Source organism: Rattus norvegicus, chromosome 1 (genome assembly GCF_036323735.1).
Source record: "Rattus norvegicus strain BN/NHsdMcwi chromosome 1, GRCr8, whole genome shotgun sequence".
Classification (NCBI taxonomy): Eukaryota; Metazoa; Chordata; class Mammalia; order Rodentia; family Muridae; genus Rattus; species Rattus norvegicus.
This window is the reverse complement of record NC_086019.1, coordinates 266,863,423-266,878,396: the sequence shown is the minus strand read 5'-3', so window position 1 is coordinate 266,878,396 and position 14,974 is coordinate 266,863,423. Positions and strand designations below refer to the sequence as shown.

Genomic DNA, 14,974 nt, shown 5'->3' with positions numbered 1-14,974 from the left:
GACTGGCCGACATCTCGTACTGTGATTTAAAACATTTGGCCTTACAGAGTTTTCAAAGGTCAGAGACAGTTTCGACGGTGGACTACGCCGCAGTCTACTTAAGGAAGAAATTTAAGACAAGATGCTATAATTTTAAATTAAAAAAAGAGAGAGAGATCTCCATGTCTGTGGACATTGATGCTACTTTTAATATACACTTGGGCATTTTTGAGGGGAAAACACCATTTGCACTAGTAGAAAGTTTGATGGAGACCAGTATTCACAGAGTCAAAGAAGGTTGACGGCTCAGGATGTCAGGTGCACATAATTTGCAAATCCTGACCACTGAAAACTTCATTTTGATAATCTGGTCATTTGAGCTGTTAGTAGCTAAGAGTAAGTGCTACAAAGTTATAAAAACCAGTCAGGGCAAAGTAGTGAATTCTACTTCTAAAGTCCTACAGTGGGCGCCTCCACCGGAGAGACAGACATGTGGATGCCACCTGCTAAGAGACAGACATTAGCACCATTGGACAACAACAACAAACATAAACATTTATAAATAAGTAATACAACAACCTCCTCCCTATATAAGCTATCAATGCCAACATAGGAAGTGTGCAAACACACCTCTTAATGAAACAGTGTAACAATAAGTTCTCTAAAGCTCTATGATTTCAGCTTGGCTCTTATACCCCGAGTGACTTACTGAAGTGTTGGGTTTCTGTACTGCTGTTATAAGCTTCAGGAAGGGTCATCAGTTTTGAAGTTGCTCCTCCAAAGTAAGCAGAGTTTACAGCCGCTTCCTAGAACCTTGGGAATTCTAAGAAAAGGTGCCTATAAAGTCTCACCCACACCAACCCCACACACAAGCTGAGCAAGGGCAGCAGCAACCCACTAAGGTGGACAGGGAAAACAGTAGGGGCTAAACCTGCACCAAGAGCCACAGACACTGAAGGAGAACTGAGAGTAGAGGATGGCCTCACCCGGGAAGAGCAACCGGTTAACCGCGCCAGCCGTGAGCTGGAGCCATACACATGAATTTCATTGATCAGACTGAACAGAGCACATTTCCGTCTTCAGGGACATATACACGCATGTAACAATTTGTGGAAAATTTGAATGTGAATGAGAGCAGGGGTATTTGGAAAGGTTTGGGGGAAGAACGGGAATGGGGAAATGATATAATTATATTATGACCTCAAAAAATAAAATAGTTAATATATTGTGTGTATATATGTTATACTTTACAGCAGCAATAAATAGAAATAATGATAATAAAAGGACAAATGTTTAATCTTGACTCATATAAATGTTATTGATGATAAACTTAAATTACAGTAATTTATTAGATTTTTAAGAGATAAAATCACTCATGAGGGTGTGCAGAAAAGGGAGTGTGTGCTGCCACTCTCTGTGAACACACAGAAGAAGGTTAGAAGAATACACCTAGAAAAATAAAACCGGCTGCTTGGCTGCACAGAGGAGGACGGGCTGCACAGGGACGTAATTTTGAATTCTGAAGCTAAAAGGTCTACTTCCTGTTAAAATTTATATGAAAACAAGAAGGAGATACAGAATGCTAAATTTGTGTTAGCTCATCTGCTTAGCCAAATAATGACCCTGCAAGTAATAACGAACAGTCCATCACTGGAACGATAGTCTATTCTGAAGGCAAACTGCCTGTGTTTGCTTCTGATAAAAAAAAAATTACTTCTAAACATTACTCCCCTTACTGGAATAAAACTTCATGATACCAATTTGCCAAAGAATGGGAAACTATGTCTACAAAAGAGTGAGCTCTAGGGGACAGATAACTGTCATCCTTAGCGATGTGATAAGAGAGAGTCCATCAACATCAACCTGGTTCGCCTGTGGCGTAGACTCAAGCTTGGGCTGCTGCCCATGTGCAGAGGTGGAGTGAGAATACAGTCATGGGCTCCAGACTTAAAGTAATTCATGTGTGATAGTTTCACTTCAAAACTCAAGTCATAAGCGAGGCTAATATCCTCTCTACTCAGTATACTCTAAAGAATGTGTTCATAGCATTAAATGGCAAGAAATTAAAACAAATTGTAGTTACAGGAGCCTCAGAGAGGCTGAGAAATGGCATCGCACACAGCACAATAAAAGGCACCTTCTAGATAAGGGCAGCCTCTGTCCTGATGCCGGGACGAGATGCCTAGGCTCCTCTACAGGAGTCACAAAGTCACCCACCCTTAGGTGTTCCTTCTGATCACAGGCTTGTGAGCCACTTGTGGTGACTGGGTTTGTGCACATTACCAGGGTCATTCCGTGCATTAACTGTCTCCTTGTCACAAACTGAGTCACTGTGAAAGCTGCACTATAGAATTTGATAATACTAGATAGCATATTTATTCCACACTAAACGTAAAGTTAGATATTAACATAACTTTCCCCTGCCATGTAATTTAGACCTGTGCAATTCATAACCAGTCCAGATAAAAATATCACACTGTAAGTGTTTGGACTTTTTATGTCCTGCCTAGTTCCTGAATACTCACATCAAAGCTTATTTATTTATGAATAAGCACGTAAGCCTTAAGCTGGGATTGTTTCCCATTTATCTCATAACTTAATTAACCCGTCTGTGCTAGTCTATGTCTGCCGCATGGCTGTTACCTCCCCTCAGTATCCAAAGCCTGACGTCCTCCAGGTCATGCCTGACTATCCCCCAAAGCCCTCTCTCTGTGGGCTGCCCCACCTTCTAACCCCACCTCAGCTTGGTGTCCCTCAGCTTCCGACTGACAGGCGATGCACAAGACACTGGCCTACAGCACACTGTGGCCTACAGCACACTGGCAGCACTTTCACGTAAGTCGGAACCAGATGGACAGACTCCAGACACTCCTAAGTAGGGACGTTTAGTAAGAAACGAAATAACTCAAACTCTGCACTGGTTAACTCTGCACCTGGTGAACCTCGGACTTTTTTCATTAATCGTTTATCATTTACATTTCAAATTATATTTCCCCTCCGAGATTCACCTCCACAACCCCCCCCATCCCATACGCATGCCCCTTTGCCTCTGTGAGGGTACTCTGTTGGGGTTTGGTGTCTGCAGATGGGATGGATCCCTAGATGGGGCAGTCCCTGGATGGTCTTTCCTTCAGTCTCTGCTCCACACTTTGTCCCTGCATTTCCTTTTGACAGGAGGAATTCTGGATTAATATTTCTGAGGTGAGTGGTGGCCCCATCCCTCACCTGGGGGCTGTGCCTATCCACTGGATATGGTCTCTACAGGTTCTGTCTCCCCTTTGTTGGGTGTTTTGGCTTATGTCATCCTTGCTGGGTCCTAGGAGCCTCTAGCTTTCCTGGTATCTGGGACTTTCTACTGGCTACCCCCAGTTCCCCATCTCCCACTGCTACGTATTTATATTCCATTCCTGACCCTATGGGCTTCTCTCCTGTCAGGTCCCTTCTCATACCTGATCCTGCCCCCTCCCTCCCCTCCCTCTACAGCCTGTATTTTGTTCCCCTTCTAAGAAGGAAACTTCCACACTTTGGTCTTCCTGCTTTTAGACCTTCATATGGTTTATGAATTATATTGTGAGTATTCTGAGATTTTGGGCTAATATCCACTTATCAGTGAGTGCATAGCATATGTGTTCTTTGGTGATTGGGTTATCTCACTCAGGATGACATTTTCTAGTTCCATCCATTTACCTGTGAATTTCATGAAATCACTGTTTTTAATACCTGAGTAGTACTCCATTGTGTAGATGTACCACATTTTCTGTATCCATTCCTCTGTTGAAGGGCATCTGGGTTCTTTCCAGCTTCTGGCTATTATAAATAAGGCTGCTATGAACATAGTGGAGTATGTGTCTTTGTTGTATGTTAGAGCATCTTTTGTGTATATGCCCAGGAGAGGTATAGCTGGGTCCTCAGATAGTTCAGTGTCCAATTTTCTGAGGAACCTCCAGACTGATTTCCAGAGTGATTGTACCAGTCTGTAATCCCACCAGCAATGGAAAATTGTTCCTCTTTCTCAACATCCTTGCCAGCATCTGCTGTCACCTGAATTTTTTATCTTAGTGAGGTGGAATCTCAGGGATGTTTTGACATGATCTCTGATCTTTGACAAAGAAGCAAAAACCATCCATTAGAGAAAAAGACAGCATTTTCAACAAATTGTACTGAATCAACTGGTGGCCAGCATGTAGGAGAAAGAAAATTGATCCATTCTTATCTCTATGTACAAATCTCAAGTTCAAGTAGATCAAGGACCTCCACACAAAACCAGATATGCTGAATCTAACAGAAGAAAGAGTGGGAAGGGCCTCGGACACATGGGCACAGGGGACATTTCCTGAACAGAACCCAACTACTCAGGCTCTAAGATCAAGAATCGACAAATGGGGTCTCATAAAACTGCAAAACTTCTGTAAGGCAAAGGACACTGTTGTTAGGACAAAACGGCAACCAACAGATTGGGAAAAGATCTTTACCAACCCTACATCTAATAGAGGGCTAATATCTAATATATACAAAGAATGCAAGAAGTTAGAGTCCAGAGAACCAAATAACCCTATTAAAAAGTGAGGTACAGAGCTAAACAGAGAATTCTCAACAGAGGAATCTCGAATGGCCGAGAGGCACCTAAAGAAATGCTCAACATCCTTAGTCATCAGGGAAATGCAAGACAAAATGTGCACATTAATGCCCAGGTATTATAGAGGTGACAAAGAAATTCTACAAGTGCAGTGGGAGCAAGAGGACACTCTCCACATCTGTGAATATTTGCTTTAATGCTAATGTTAAGAATGCTGCCAAAATATGTGAGCATCAACTGACAGGAAATGGGTGAAGTCAATACAAAACGCGGGAGGAATATCAACTTTATAGTCCACTCCTTTGCTGTGTCAACTCTAACATCAAAACTCAGACTTCCTTCCAATAGTTCTATAATAATCCATGGAATATATTATCAGAGGACTATACAGACTTTAGGAATATGTGTGTTTATACATATAGGTATTCAATAGCAATTAATGGGTAAAGATGCCATGGATTCAAAAGAAAACAAGAGGTAAACAAGATGAAATGGAGGGGGAAGTGGAGAGGGAGGGCGGAACTATACTATAATTGCAACAATTTTTTAAAAACACAAGTAAGTCGGCTCAAGTCGGCTTCCATATTTTCCTATTCTACACTTATGCAATAATACAGGGGAATACAAACATAAACATACATACACACGTACATATCTGTATCACCATAAAAAACAACAAACATCACACATAATTATACCATGATGTGTCCTGGGTACATATGTACTATACTGTCTAAAGATTTGTCAATGATATTGAAAGTCCTGCGCTGGGAACCACTGGCAATGGGCAATGGGTCCTCGGGTGTGTAGCAATGTCTCAGGGTTTCTGTTGCTGTGAAAAACCACCAAGACCAGAGGCCACTTGGGGAATGGCTGTTTACTTCATGACAGAGTTCGTAGTACAGCATCCAGGGGAAGTCAATATAGAAACCTGGAGGCTTGCAGGAGCTGACAGAGAGACCATGGAGGGATGCTGCTTACTGGCTTGCTCCTTGTGCTTGCTCTGCCCACCTTCTTAGAGTACCCAGGACAACGACCTAGGGATGGCACCAGCATCAGTGAGTTGGGCCCTCTGCATTCATCATTAATAATAAAGTTTAACCACCGGCATGCCCACTGAACAATCACGTGGGAGCAATTTTTTTCAATCAAGGCTCCCTTTAATGAACTGAATGCCTGTAACAATTTTACAGAAAACAGGCAGCACAGGCTGCTTCTCCTCAATCCTGACAGCCTGAGTCTTAGCTCCCGGAATCCAGGAAACAGTGGAAGAAAAGGGAAAATAAACCACAAAGTTGTTCTGACTTCCTCACATGGGTCATGTCACACAAGCATGTCAGAACACACATGTGCATGTGTGCACACAAGCATGTCAGAATACACATGTGCATGCGTGCACACACAGAATAGCAGATATCGTAAAATCTTAAAGAAAACCACTGTTGGAAAGAGATGCAGAGAAAGGAAACAGCCCAATACATGCAGCAGTTTCTACTCATGATACTAACGTGTAATTCAATGCCTATTTTTCTTTATAGCACACAGAGACATCAATGAAAACCACTAATACTTATTGAAGTCTGGGACATTTAAAAGAATGCACCAGATAAATACTTGGCATTGCTTAAACCCACAGCACAATCTTTTAAAAGTTGGCCCTTCCCATAATTGACATTTTTAAAGTTAAATCTCGCTCAAGCCAGGTGATCTACAGTTGACGATGTCATTTGGCCCACTGCTGGTTAAGATGTTTGTTCTGATGTAGGTGTCACTGAATCCATGGACGTAAACAATATTAGCCTGGTCAGTGACATATGTACAATAAAACCCTTTCAGATCATTTGTGAAAACCTAGATTATTAAGTTGAAATTTTTTCAGAAGCACATTAAGTAGTTTAATTTGTTTCTCTTTTCTTCTTTGTGTAAACATGAATTTTCTATGACTAAGTCAATCCCTACATAATCCTATGCCAGGCCTTTCAATAAATATAGACTAAGTGTTCTCTGTAGCATGGGATGACGATGGCTCTTGGTGGTAAGGGAGCACCATGCCATAACTGAGCACTTCTTCTAAGAGCTCGACCAAATGAGGATTGATCATGTCTTCATTTGACATAAGCCACAGAATATTCCCACTACGACAAACAGATGTTCGGGGTACATAATAAATGGTCAATTACAGAATCAAACCTGCTTTCATTTAGGTTATCTTTGGAATTATATATGTAGTTGATTGAGCTTTGATTCTGGAACCTGACAGACTTAATTTTGAATTATAGCTTCTCTAGTTACTATGAACTAGCAATCCTGACTAGAATCCGTAAGTAGGAAGAAGGAAACGCATACCTCTTTGGGCAGGATACATACTAGTTTGGCAAAACACTTTCATCTTAAATTTTAGGCTCGTCTTTCTTGGCTCTAATGTAAGTATTTGTTTAGGATATGATTAGAAAATCATATTTTCAACACCCATCCTGTACCCAGAGTTAATTTTAGCGGCCCCATTCCCATGCACAAAGCCATCCCCATAAGCACAAGTTATCAGAAAGAACACGCTTTGTATATTCCAGACAATGAAAGTCTTAAAACACACACCTGCCGGAGGCTAAGATTTGGTCTGACTGAATTGCTTCTGCGTTTCCTGAACAACAGACTAGAGCAATACTTCAGGAATTTACAGGAAGAAAGAACAGTGTGATTAACACGTCTGTACTCCACTCTGTTGTCAGCCACACATCTCATACAAGAGGGCGGAATTTATCTCCAGAATCTTTTTAAATAATATAAATATCTTTCATATAAAAATGGCCCTCTGTAAATATCTTTCATATAAAAATGGTCCTCTGTAAATATCTTTGAATGAGTTCACTTTGAAGTACGAGGCAGTGTTAGATCTGTAGGAATATTCTGTATTCTGTAAAATTTAATGACTAGATTACAGAATTTGTCTGTATACCAGAAGGGTAATATGCAGAACACATATGTGGTGTTTGCCACCCACACACACCGCTCTCTCACTTTAAAAGCAAATCAAGACCTCGCACTAGAGCTGTTTCCTCTCACTCAAAGCCGAGATCTCAGGGGCAGTCTCTCCTCTGTGTGTCAGACTGAACATCTGAATCAAGAATGGGGGCTGTCACATCGAGCAAACAAAGCCCAGGGAACCACAACAGTGACCAACTTGCCAAGAAATCCCCGTGGAGGGCATGGAGCCCTTTCAACAGGAGGAAATTCATGTCTGGTTGTATGATACTGTCAGCTAGCCAAGAGGTCACAAACTCTAGAAGAGAATTTAGTGTTGTCATGTTCCCAAATTAACACAGCCTCCATGTATTCTAAACACTACCGCCACATACACAGAAAAGTGAAACCAAGTCCCCATCAAAGAAACTCTTTCTGCAGAACACAGAGGCTATTACAGAAATCCACAATGGTCAAATCAAAGAAGAAACTTTGAATTTGGGGTGCTCAGCCCAAATCCAGCTATACACCCACAGCTCAGAAACATTGAGGAAGAGTGGGGAGGCTTTTAAGAGCCAAAGGATGGGAGGACTGCTGCAAGGTCGTTTCTTCTACACACGACAGTGTGCTGTACCTGTGAATTCTCAACAACATGGCTGAATGCAGAAGAACACTCCAGGAAACATGCCAAAATGGATAGGTGAAAATTCTTCAAGGCCATGCCCTCAAAGAAGGACTCAGGGCAGTCAATGGCTGCTGATGAGGGAATCTTCCTCGAGGAAAGGCCCATGATAGATTTCCCAGTCCTAAGCACATTTGCAGACAGGAACACAGACAGGATTCAGTGGGCTGTGTGTGTGTGTGTGTGTGTGTGTGTGTGTGTGTGTGTGTGTGTGTGTGCGTGTGCGTGTGCATGTGCATGCATGTGTGTACATGCATGTGTATGTGCGTGTATGTTTGTGTGCATGCATGTGTGTGTGCGTATGCACACATGTGTGTGTTCATTCAAGCAACACAGAAGGAGCTGTAGAGGACATGGAGTGGTGGAAAGATTTTTAAATACAGTGTACTCATGTATGAAGCTCTCAATTACAATTAAGGCTTTTATATTTTAGATAAAGCATTAAAAATTTGGGGGAAATATACGCATGTATAGCCAATTCATTTGGATGCAGATACTTTTCTGAATATATAAAATGCAAGGTATTATGGTTAATCCCACTGTATTTATTCAGAGAAAGTCATTATTCCTGGCCATTTCTTAATCTACCTAAATAATTGGGCCTAAATGTGATGAGAATGCCCAACATTTTCAAAAATTATAATTTCAGAAAATGTTTTCTATATTTTATAGTTCATTAAAGACCATCACAAATCTTTCCGTATATAAATTCTAAATACAGCATTTCACATTTATTTCAACTAATAACCTCATTTCCAAAAACAAAAATTTCACAGTTCATGCCTCACCCCCATGGTTAATACAATAATCCTCCCTAAATTCTGTGCGTTCCCGTGTAATGTGCTGGACGTGTTTCAAAGATGGAGCTTGTTCAAAATATATAGCACATGTCCTTCTTTTGTTATCCATACTTATCAATCAGTCTGTAATGCAGCCAGAAAGACAAACTCCAGACTCCCAGGTCCTACGGATAAGTTTTAGGTGACTGTTCCTTATGCCGGTGTCTTATCTTACAAGAGGAACACGATGAAATGAAAATGTCTTGTGAAATAATGTGAGTGAAGTCTATCAATCGTTTTTGAAAATTTAAAGAACTGAGAATTTAGCTGAATATACTAAGGAACAATGCTTCCACAGGAATAGACGCGGCATGTACAGGCCACGCAGTGTGGGGCTGAAGGAAGATAAGGCTCTTGTGAAAGGTGTAGGCTGCTGTGAGACTTTCCTAGGATATACTCCAAACCAACCACTGAAGGCAAAACAAGTCTCCAAGTTCTTTTAACTATTAACAATTCATTCATTCACAGTTTCTTTTGTCATTCAAGTATATGATTATAAGAAAAATTAAAAATCTCCGTATAACTAGGTATTATGATAACTATGAAAATTTCAAACTCCAGGCCTAAGCTCAGCAATAAAGAAATCTTGCTTTTCGTTTGAGACCTGGATTCAATCCCAAGGACCCACAGGGCAGCTCACAACCATCCCATTCCAGAGTGTCAGACACCATCCTGTGGGCCGCGAACAGCAGGCATTCATGTGGTATGCAGACATGCATGCAGGCTTAGCCCACACATGATTAAAAAACTCAAACTATAATATTAAAATGAAGACATTCAAACCGGCAACCTGTCCAGTCACTTTCAGTCTGCATCCGTTATACACAAAGATTTCAATGTGGCGTCTAGAAACCCTGGAATGTGCCCCGACTGCATGTTCTCGTTTACCTGTGTAAAAACAAGAGCAATGACACCACACTCAGCCTTCCCATGAGCCAATAACCATTACTTTTTCATTCCTTCACACGGGCCAAAGAAAGTTTCCACACCACGTGAAGGTTAAGTTACCATAGGAACCAATTCAAAGGGGTAATATCCAAATTGAAGTCTTTATAGACTTTTAAGAGCCCTTGAATTCTTAGATGTTTTACTCAAAAGGAATAATAATCGTAGGTGACTGATATTAAAATTATATTACAAAAAGTGTACTCAAGTTCAGGAGAAACTAAGGTGTTAAAAAGTAAAAAGCAATAGACTTTATGGTTAAACATAATGTATGGTTTAAGTTACTTTCATTTTAAATAGTCCGTAGAATCCGAAAAACACCACAACTTTTATAAAAACAGTTACCGAGAGGCCAAATCAGACTCCATTGTAGAGAACCTGACCCAAGTTTGAACTCACATAAACTAACAGGCTGGTGACCAGCATTAGTTTTCAAGTTGCCTCCCCAACAAAACCCAAGCCTAGCTCCAGTGTCTAGGCTAATACCCAAAACAAGTGTCTCCAGGTTATTCCCCCAACAAACCTGCACCCCCAGGTTACAAGCCCACGCTGTGCCTAACGCCCACCAATGCAGAGAGGAGTAGAAATCAAGTTTATGACATGACTCCCAGCACCAGTCAACTATGTTAAAGACCACAGTGGCTTTCCAGTTAGATGTTGACACACTTACCCCCGCTTGCTGCTTACTGTAAAGCCTTGCCCCATAGACATTTGGGGCTCCCCACCTCCAAAACCATCCTGTGTGATGGCTTTGCATTGGAGAGGCCCGAGCTAGCTCAAACAGAATAAAGCCCCAGCTGTGAGTTACATAAGATCAGCTCCTGTCTGTTTTGGGGGAGAATAACTAACACTTCCATGGCTGCATTACAAACTTCTAAGAAAAAATATCTTTGAAAATAAATTAACATTCTGTCGCTCCTAGGTGAGCCTGAGTCATAACAGTAGTTAGTAGCTCAGTGTTTCTGAGAGAGAGACACCTCAGTGTAGAGAAGTGTGAATGAGGGCCATACGACCTGGGAGCAGAGCCGTCTTAGTAATGCTGAGTAAGGAGAGGCTAAGTAACACAGCATTCACCTCTGCTCACACATCGTCTGAAAATACAATTACTAACATAAGGGCATGGAATGATGTTAAAGTATTTGGAGATCAGAAAACTAAACCTGGGAGTTGCCCTCCCTGGGCCAACATGTGTCCCATGGCTCTCTGGGCCTTAGTAAAACAAGCCTGGAAATAATTGTTCAATGAAATGAAATCATCATCCGAATTGTATCTCTGGCCATCAACGGAGATAATGTCATGTTCGCTGTGGACACTGGCACATGCATCGTTCCCACATTTAGTGTCTTTCACTGAAAGGTATTTACAAACATTGGATTGAAGAAAACGACATTTGAAGCACGCATGGGACAGGCAGCCTCACCCTTGTAGATCTGTCTGTTTGGGCTGGGGTGAGCCAATCCAATTGGTGACAGAAAAGAGTATAGCCCTGTACTTTAGGGACAGAGGTTCACACCACGAGAAAATCCACAGCCACCCCAATGCGCTTCCATGGACTGTGGTGATCTAGTAACAGTAACAGTTGCTTCCCCACTGCTCTTCCCTAATCCTTCCAATCCTTCTCGCGTCCACAGATTTATATTGGAAGATTTTAACGTGAACAGACTATAAGTATATTTTAAAATTTCTAAGATGAAACAACATGGTATTGTGCCTCTGAGGTAGAAGAACATTCAGCCAAGTCCGCTCGACATTTACAATGAGAATGCGAGAAAATACTTTTTTTTCAAAGAGTAAATATGTTATATTTTCAAAGAGTGAATAACCGTATTGTTTCTGGACTTAATAGGTAAAGCTTCTACATATAAATTCAATCTGGAATAAGATTCAATCATGAAGCGATCTTTACGGTGATAAGGAGATTAAGCAGGCTGCCTCCTTGTGGTCATACACACTTGTTGCTGCAGCTGCAGAACCGAGCTCCTTCCACTCCAAGGGCAGATCGCTAAGCACTGATCTTCAGAATGCAGGCCAGAGGCCACTGTGGTCCTGTTCTGTTCCCTAATGGTTAGGGAGGCACAGTGACCAGCTATCTCGGTTACCAACTGACTGACTGCTATCCTGCCTAGAGCTCTGCTTTTCGTGCCACGCCATCTGCCAGGACAGAGATCCTTAGAGTCCACACAGAGTGCCACTGTGTCTGTATTTGTGAAGCTCCTTTGATTTACCAAGATTACTCTTTTATCATAAAACTCCACCAAGTCAGTCCTCGCCCTTGCTGTCCTGGTCATATATTGACTCACAGCTGAGCACAGGACTGGGATGAACAGAACCTTGGAGAGGGAAGAACGTCACATTTTCAAACACATTACAGCAGGTGCTGGGTTTTGAAAAATAGGAAACTTATAAATTCATGTCATATTCACTAATTTTATAGCCCCAAGTAATCTACATGATTTTAAGTAGCTTTAAGCATTTTCTTATAGGGGCAATAAAACGGGCAACAATACTAATGCACACATTAGATCAGTAAGTAGAAATTTAAGAGTTTTTGCTATACATGCTGCAGAACAATAAACCTGATTATTTGCCCAACTATAAGTTGAATGTGCTTCTTGTTTCCTTCCACTGGCCAATATGTCAGAAGACAAGAACGTGTCTTTTAATGTGCTTACATAGTCACATGATCTTTATTAGAGTATAACCGGCCCTTTACAAACATGACCACAGTAAGGAATACCATAACTAACTCTGACCTGCTCCTTTAGACACGGCTGAGTAATCAGATGGCCAAGACACGTCAAAGATTCGGATTGTCTTCCCCCAGAGGATCTACTCTATGACAACAGACATCTTCCCCAAAGCAAGCATATGGGTATACTCAGAACTGCCCTAACTTCAACAAATAGTGTTGTACAAGAGTATTCTCACTCCGAAACTAAATGCCAAGCTGCATATGTTACTCATTAGATAACAGAATTAATGTCTGTATTCACGATGAATTCTAATAGTATCAACAAAACCTGTAACCAGCATCATATGCATAGACAGTGTCCTAAAGTGGTTGTAGTGCTCAACTCTAAAATATTAAAAATAAAAAAAAATGGTTCAGTATTAACGCGTAAGCTTGATTTGACCAGTCAGTACTGGAAAGGGGCAGATTGCTGGATTAACGTCCGTGTCTGCTCCACTGTCACAGACAGATTAGATAACATCACTGCCTACCTCTCTCCGACGAGAAGCCCAGCAAGTCTGTTTGATCTTCCAGACCACAGCAGCCACCAGCAGTAAAGACAAAAAGCAACTAGAAGATAAAGCACAAATAATTGTATTCATGACACACCTGAAACATGCAGTAAAGTACGATGAAGTAAGTTAAAATACATAGAGGTAAGAATCTGCCGTGATAAGTATTTTAAAAGAATTCCTTCATAATTGGCTCACATATTTCTTTGTGGACTGCTTTTGGTTTTCCTTTTCTTTCCTTTCTCTGGTTTGCACAAATCTAGAGTCATCCAGGGTAATAAACATTAACGTCTACATACACACAGCATTTTGGAGGGCACTGTCCACAAACTTGTCAACTGAACTAAATGTCCTGCCTTCTATCAACAGACTCGCTTCTCACTTGAAGATTTCTCGGGTGAAAATGGGAAAATGCATGCTTTGAAATCTGCTGAGTAATTTTGTTTTCTTTCATCCTTTTTGACCCATTATAAGTTCAACAAATGTGGGTTACATTCCAAATTCCTTCTTTAAACTGTAGACTCCCCTTAAAATTCTGGGTGAAGGGCTTTCAGCTGCCAGCCCCGAGGACCAGAGTTTGTTCTCCAGAACTCTCATGTAGGAGGAGGAGCACCAACCCTTCAGAGCTGACCATATGTGACTGGGGCATGCAGGTACCCCCTTCCACTAAATAAAAATGAGTAAGTGCATATTTTTTAAATCTAAAAGTATCAGTTTTAAGAAGGCAGTTCTCTGTTGCCAGATTCTGGGTCTGGGCACTCGGCTAGGTGGGAAGACATTTTCCTAAATGGTTAAAGGCCTTAACCACAGAACAGAGACAGAGGCATCGTGGGAGTGGGGCTGTGAGGGACACACAGAGAAGATTAGATTAATTCTGCAAATCTACATCTTCCTTTTGTACTGCCAAAGTCACAGCATCTTATCATTTCAAAAGATTCAAGAGATTAGTTCAGGGTCCTTCTAGAAAAGAAATCCTCAGTAAACACAGACAGTGACAAAGGATATAATTTATCTAATTAAGCCAACATCTGAGAAACTGCTGACGCACAAGTCAACAGTTTCCACTTTCAGTTAACTCAAACTATGAAAATATGACCACCAAACACTCACTCCATTCTGAGCAAAACTGAATCAGTAGGCTCCATTCTGAAACTTCTTACATCTGAGAAGGCTTGTGTGATCCCCCTGGCTAGCAGTTCCTCTCCATGAGCCCCTCGAGGAGACATTTTAAGTGACATGAGGAATCTATATCATCACCATTTGCCTGTGTGATGTTGCTTAACACTTAAAACACAGAAGACAGACAGACAGACAGACAGACAGACAGACACACACACACACACACACACACACACACACACACACACACACAATTTTATATGCATAGACTACCAAAGTCGTCTAGGTTGAGGAGTTCTGTCTAGATCTTAGTTATCTCCATGGAAACTATACTTTTTCATGTTGCCCTCAGGTTACTAGAGTAATGTTACAACAGTGGTGAGAACTGGCATTCTAACAGAGGTGAGAACTGGCACTTTAACAGGTGACAACTGGCACTTTAACAGGTGACAACTGGCACTTTAAGAGTGGTGAGAACTGGCATTTCAGAGCCTAAAGGTCCATTTTAATTTCAGTGACATCTTATATCCTTAATTTTTTTTTGCACAAAACATATAAGCTTACCATTCCAAAATGAACTCATTCGTAACCTTCAAAACAAATTGCCACCATCTATAAAAAGTACTGAGA

At 41.2% G+C, this 14,974-nt stretch overlaps 1 protein-coding gene across 5 annotated transcripts in view; it reads right to left on the bottom strand.

Moving 5' to 3' along the window:
* Nucleotides 1-14,974, bottom strand: part of Atrnl1 (attractin like 1) — a 540,797-nt gene that overhangs the window by 338,451 nt on the left and 187,372 nt on the right. For all 5 annotated transcript variants that reach the window (XM_008760587.4, XM_039095274.2, XM_063281046.1 and 2 more), the window contains one exon: nt 13,205-13,283. In XM_008760587.4, coding sequence (XP_008758809.2) covers nt 13,205-13,283 — 79 coding nt within the window. The remainder of the gene's footprint in view (nt 1-13,204; nt 13,284-14,974) is intronic.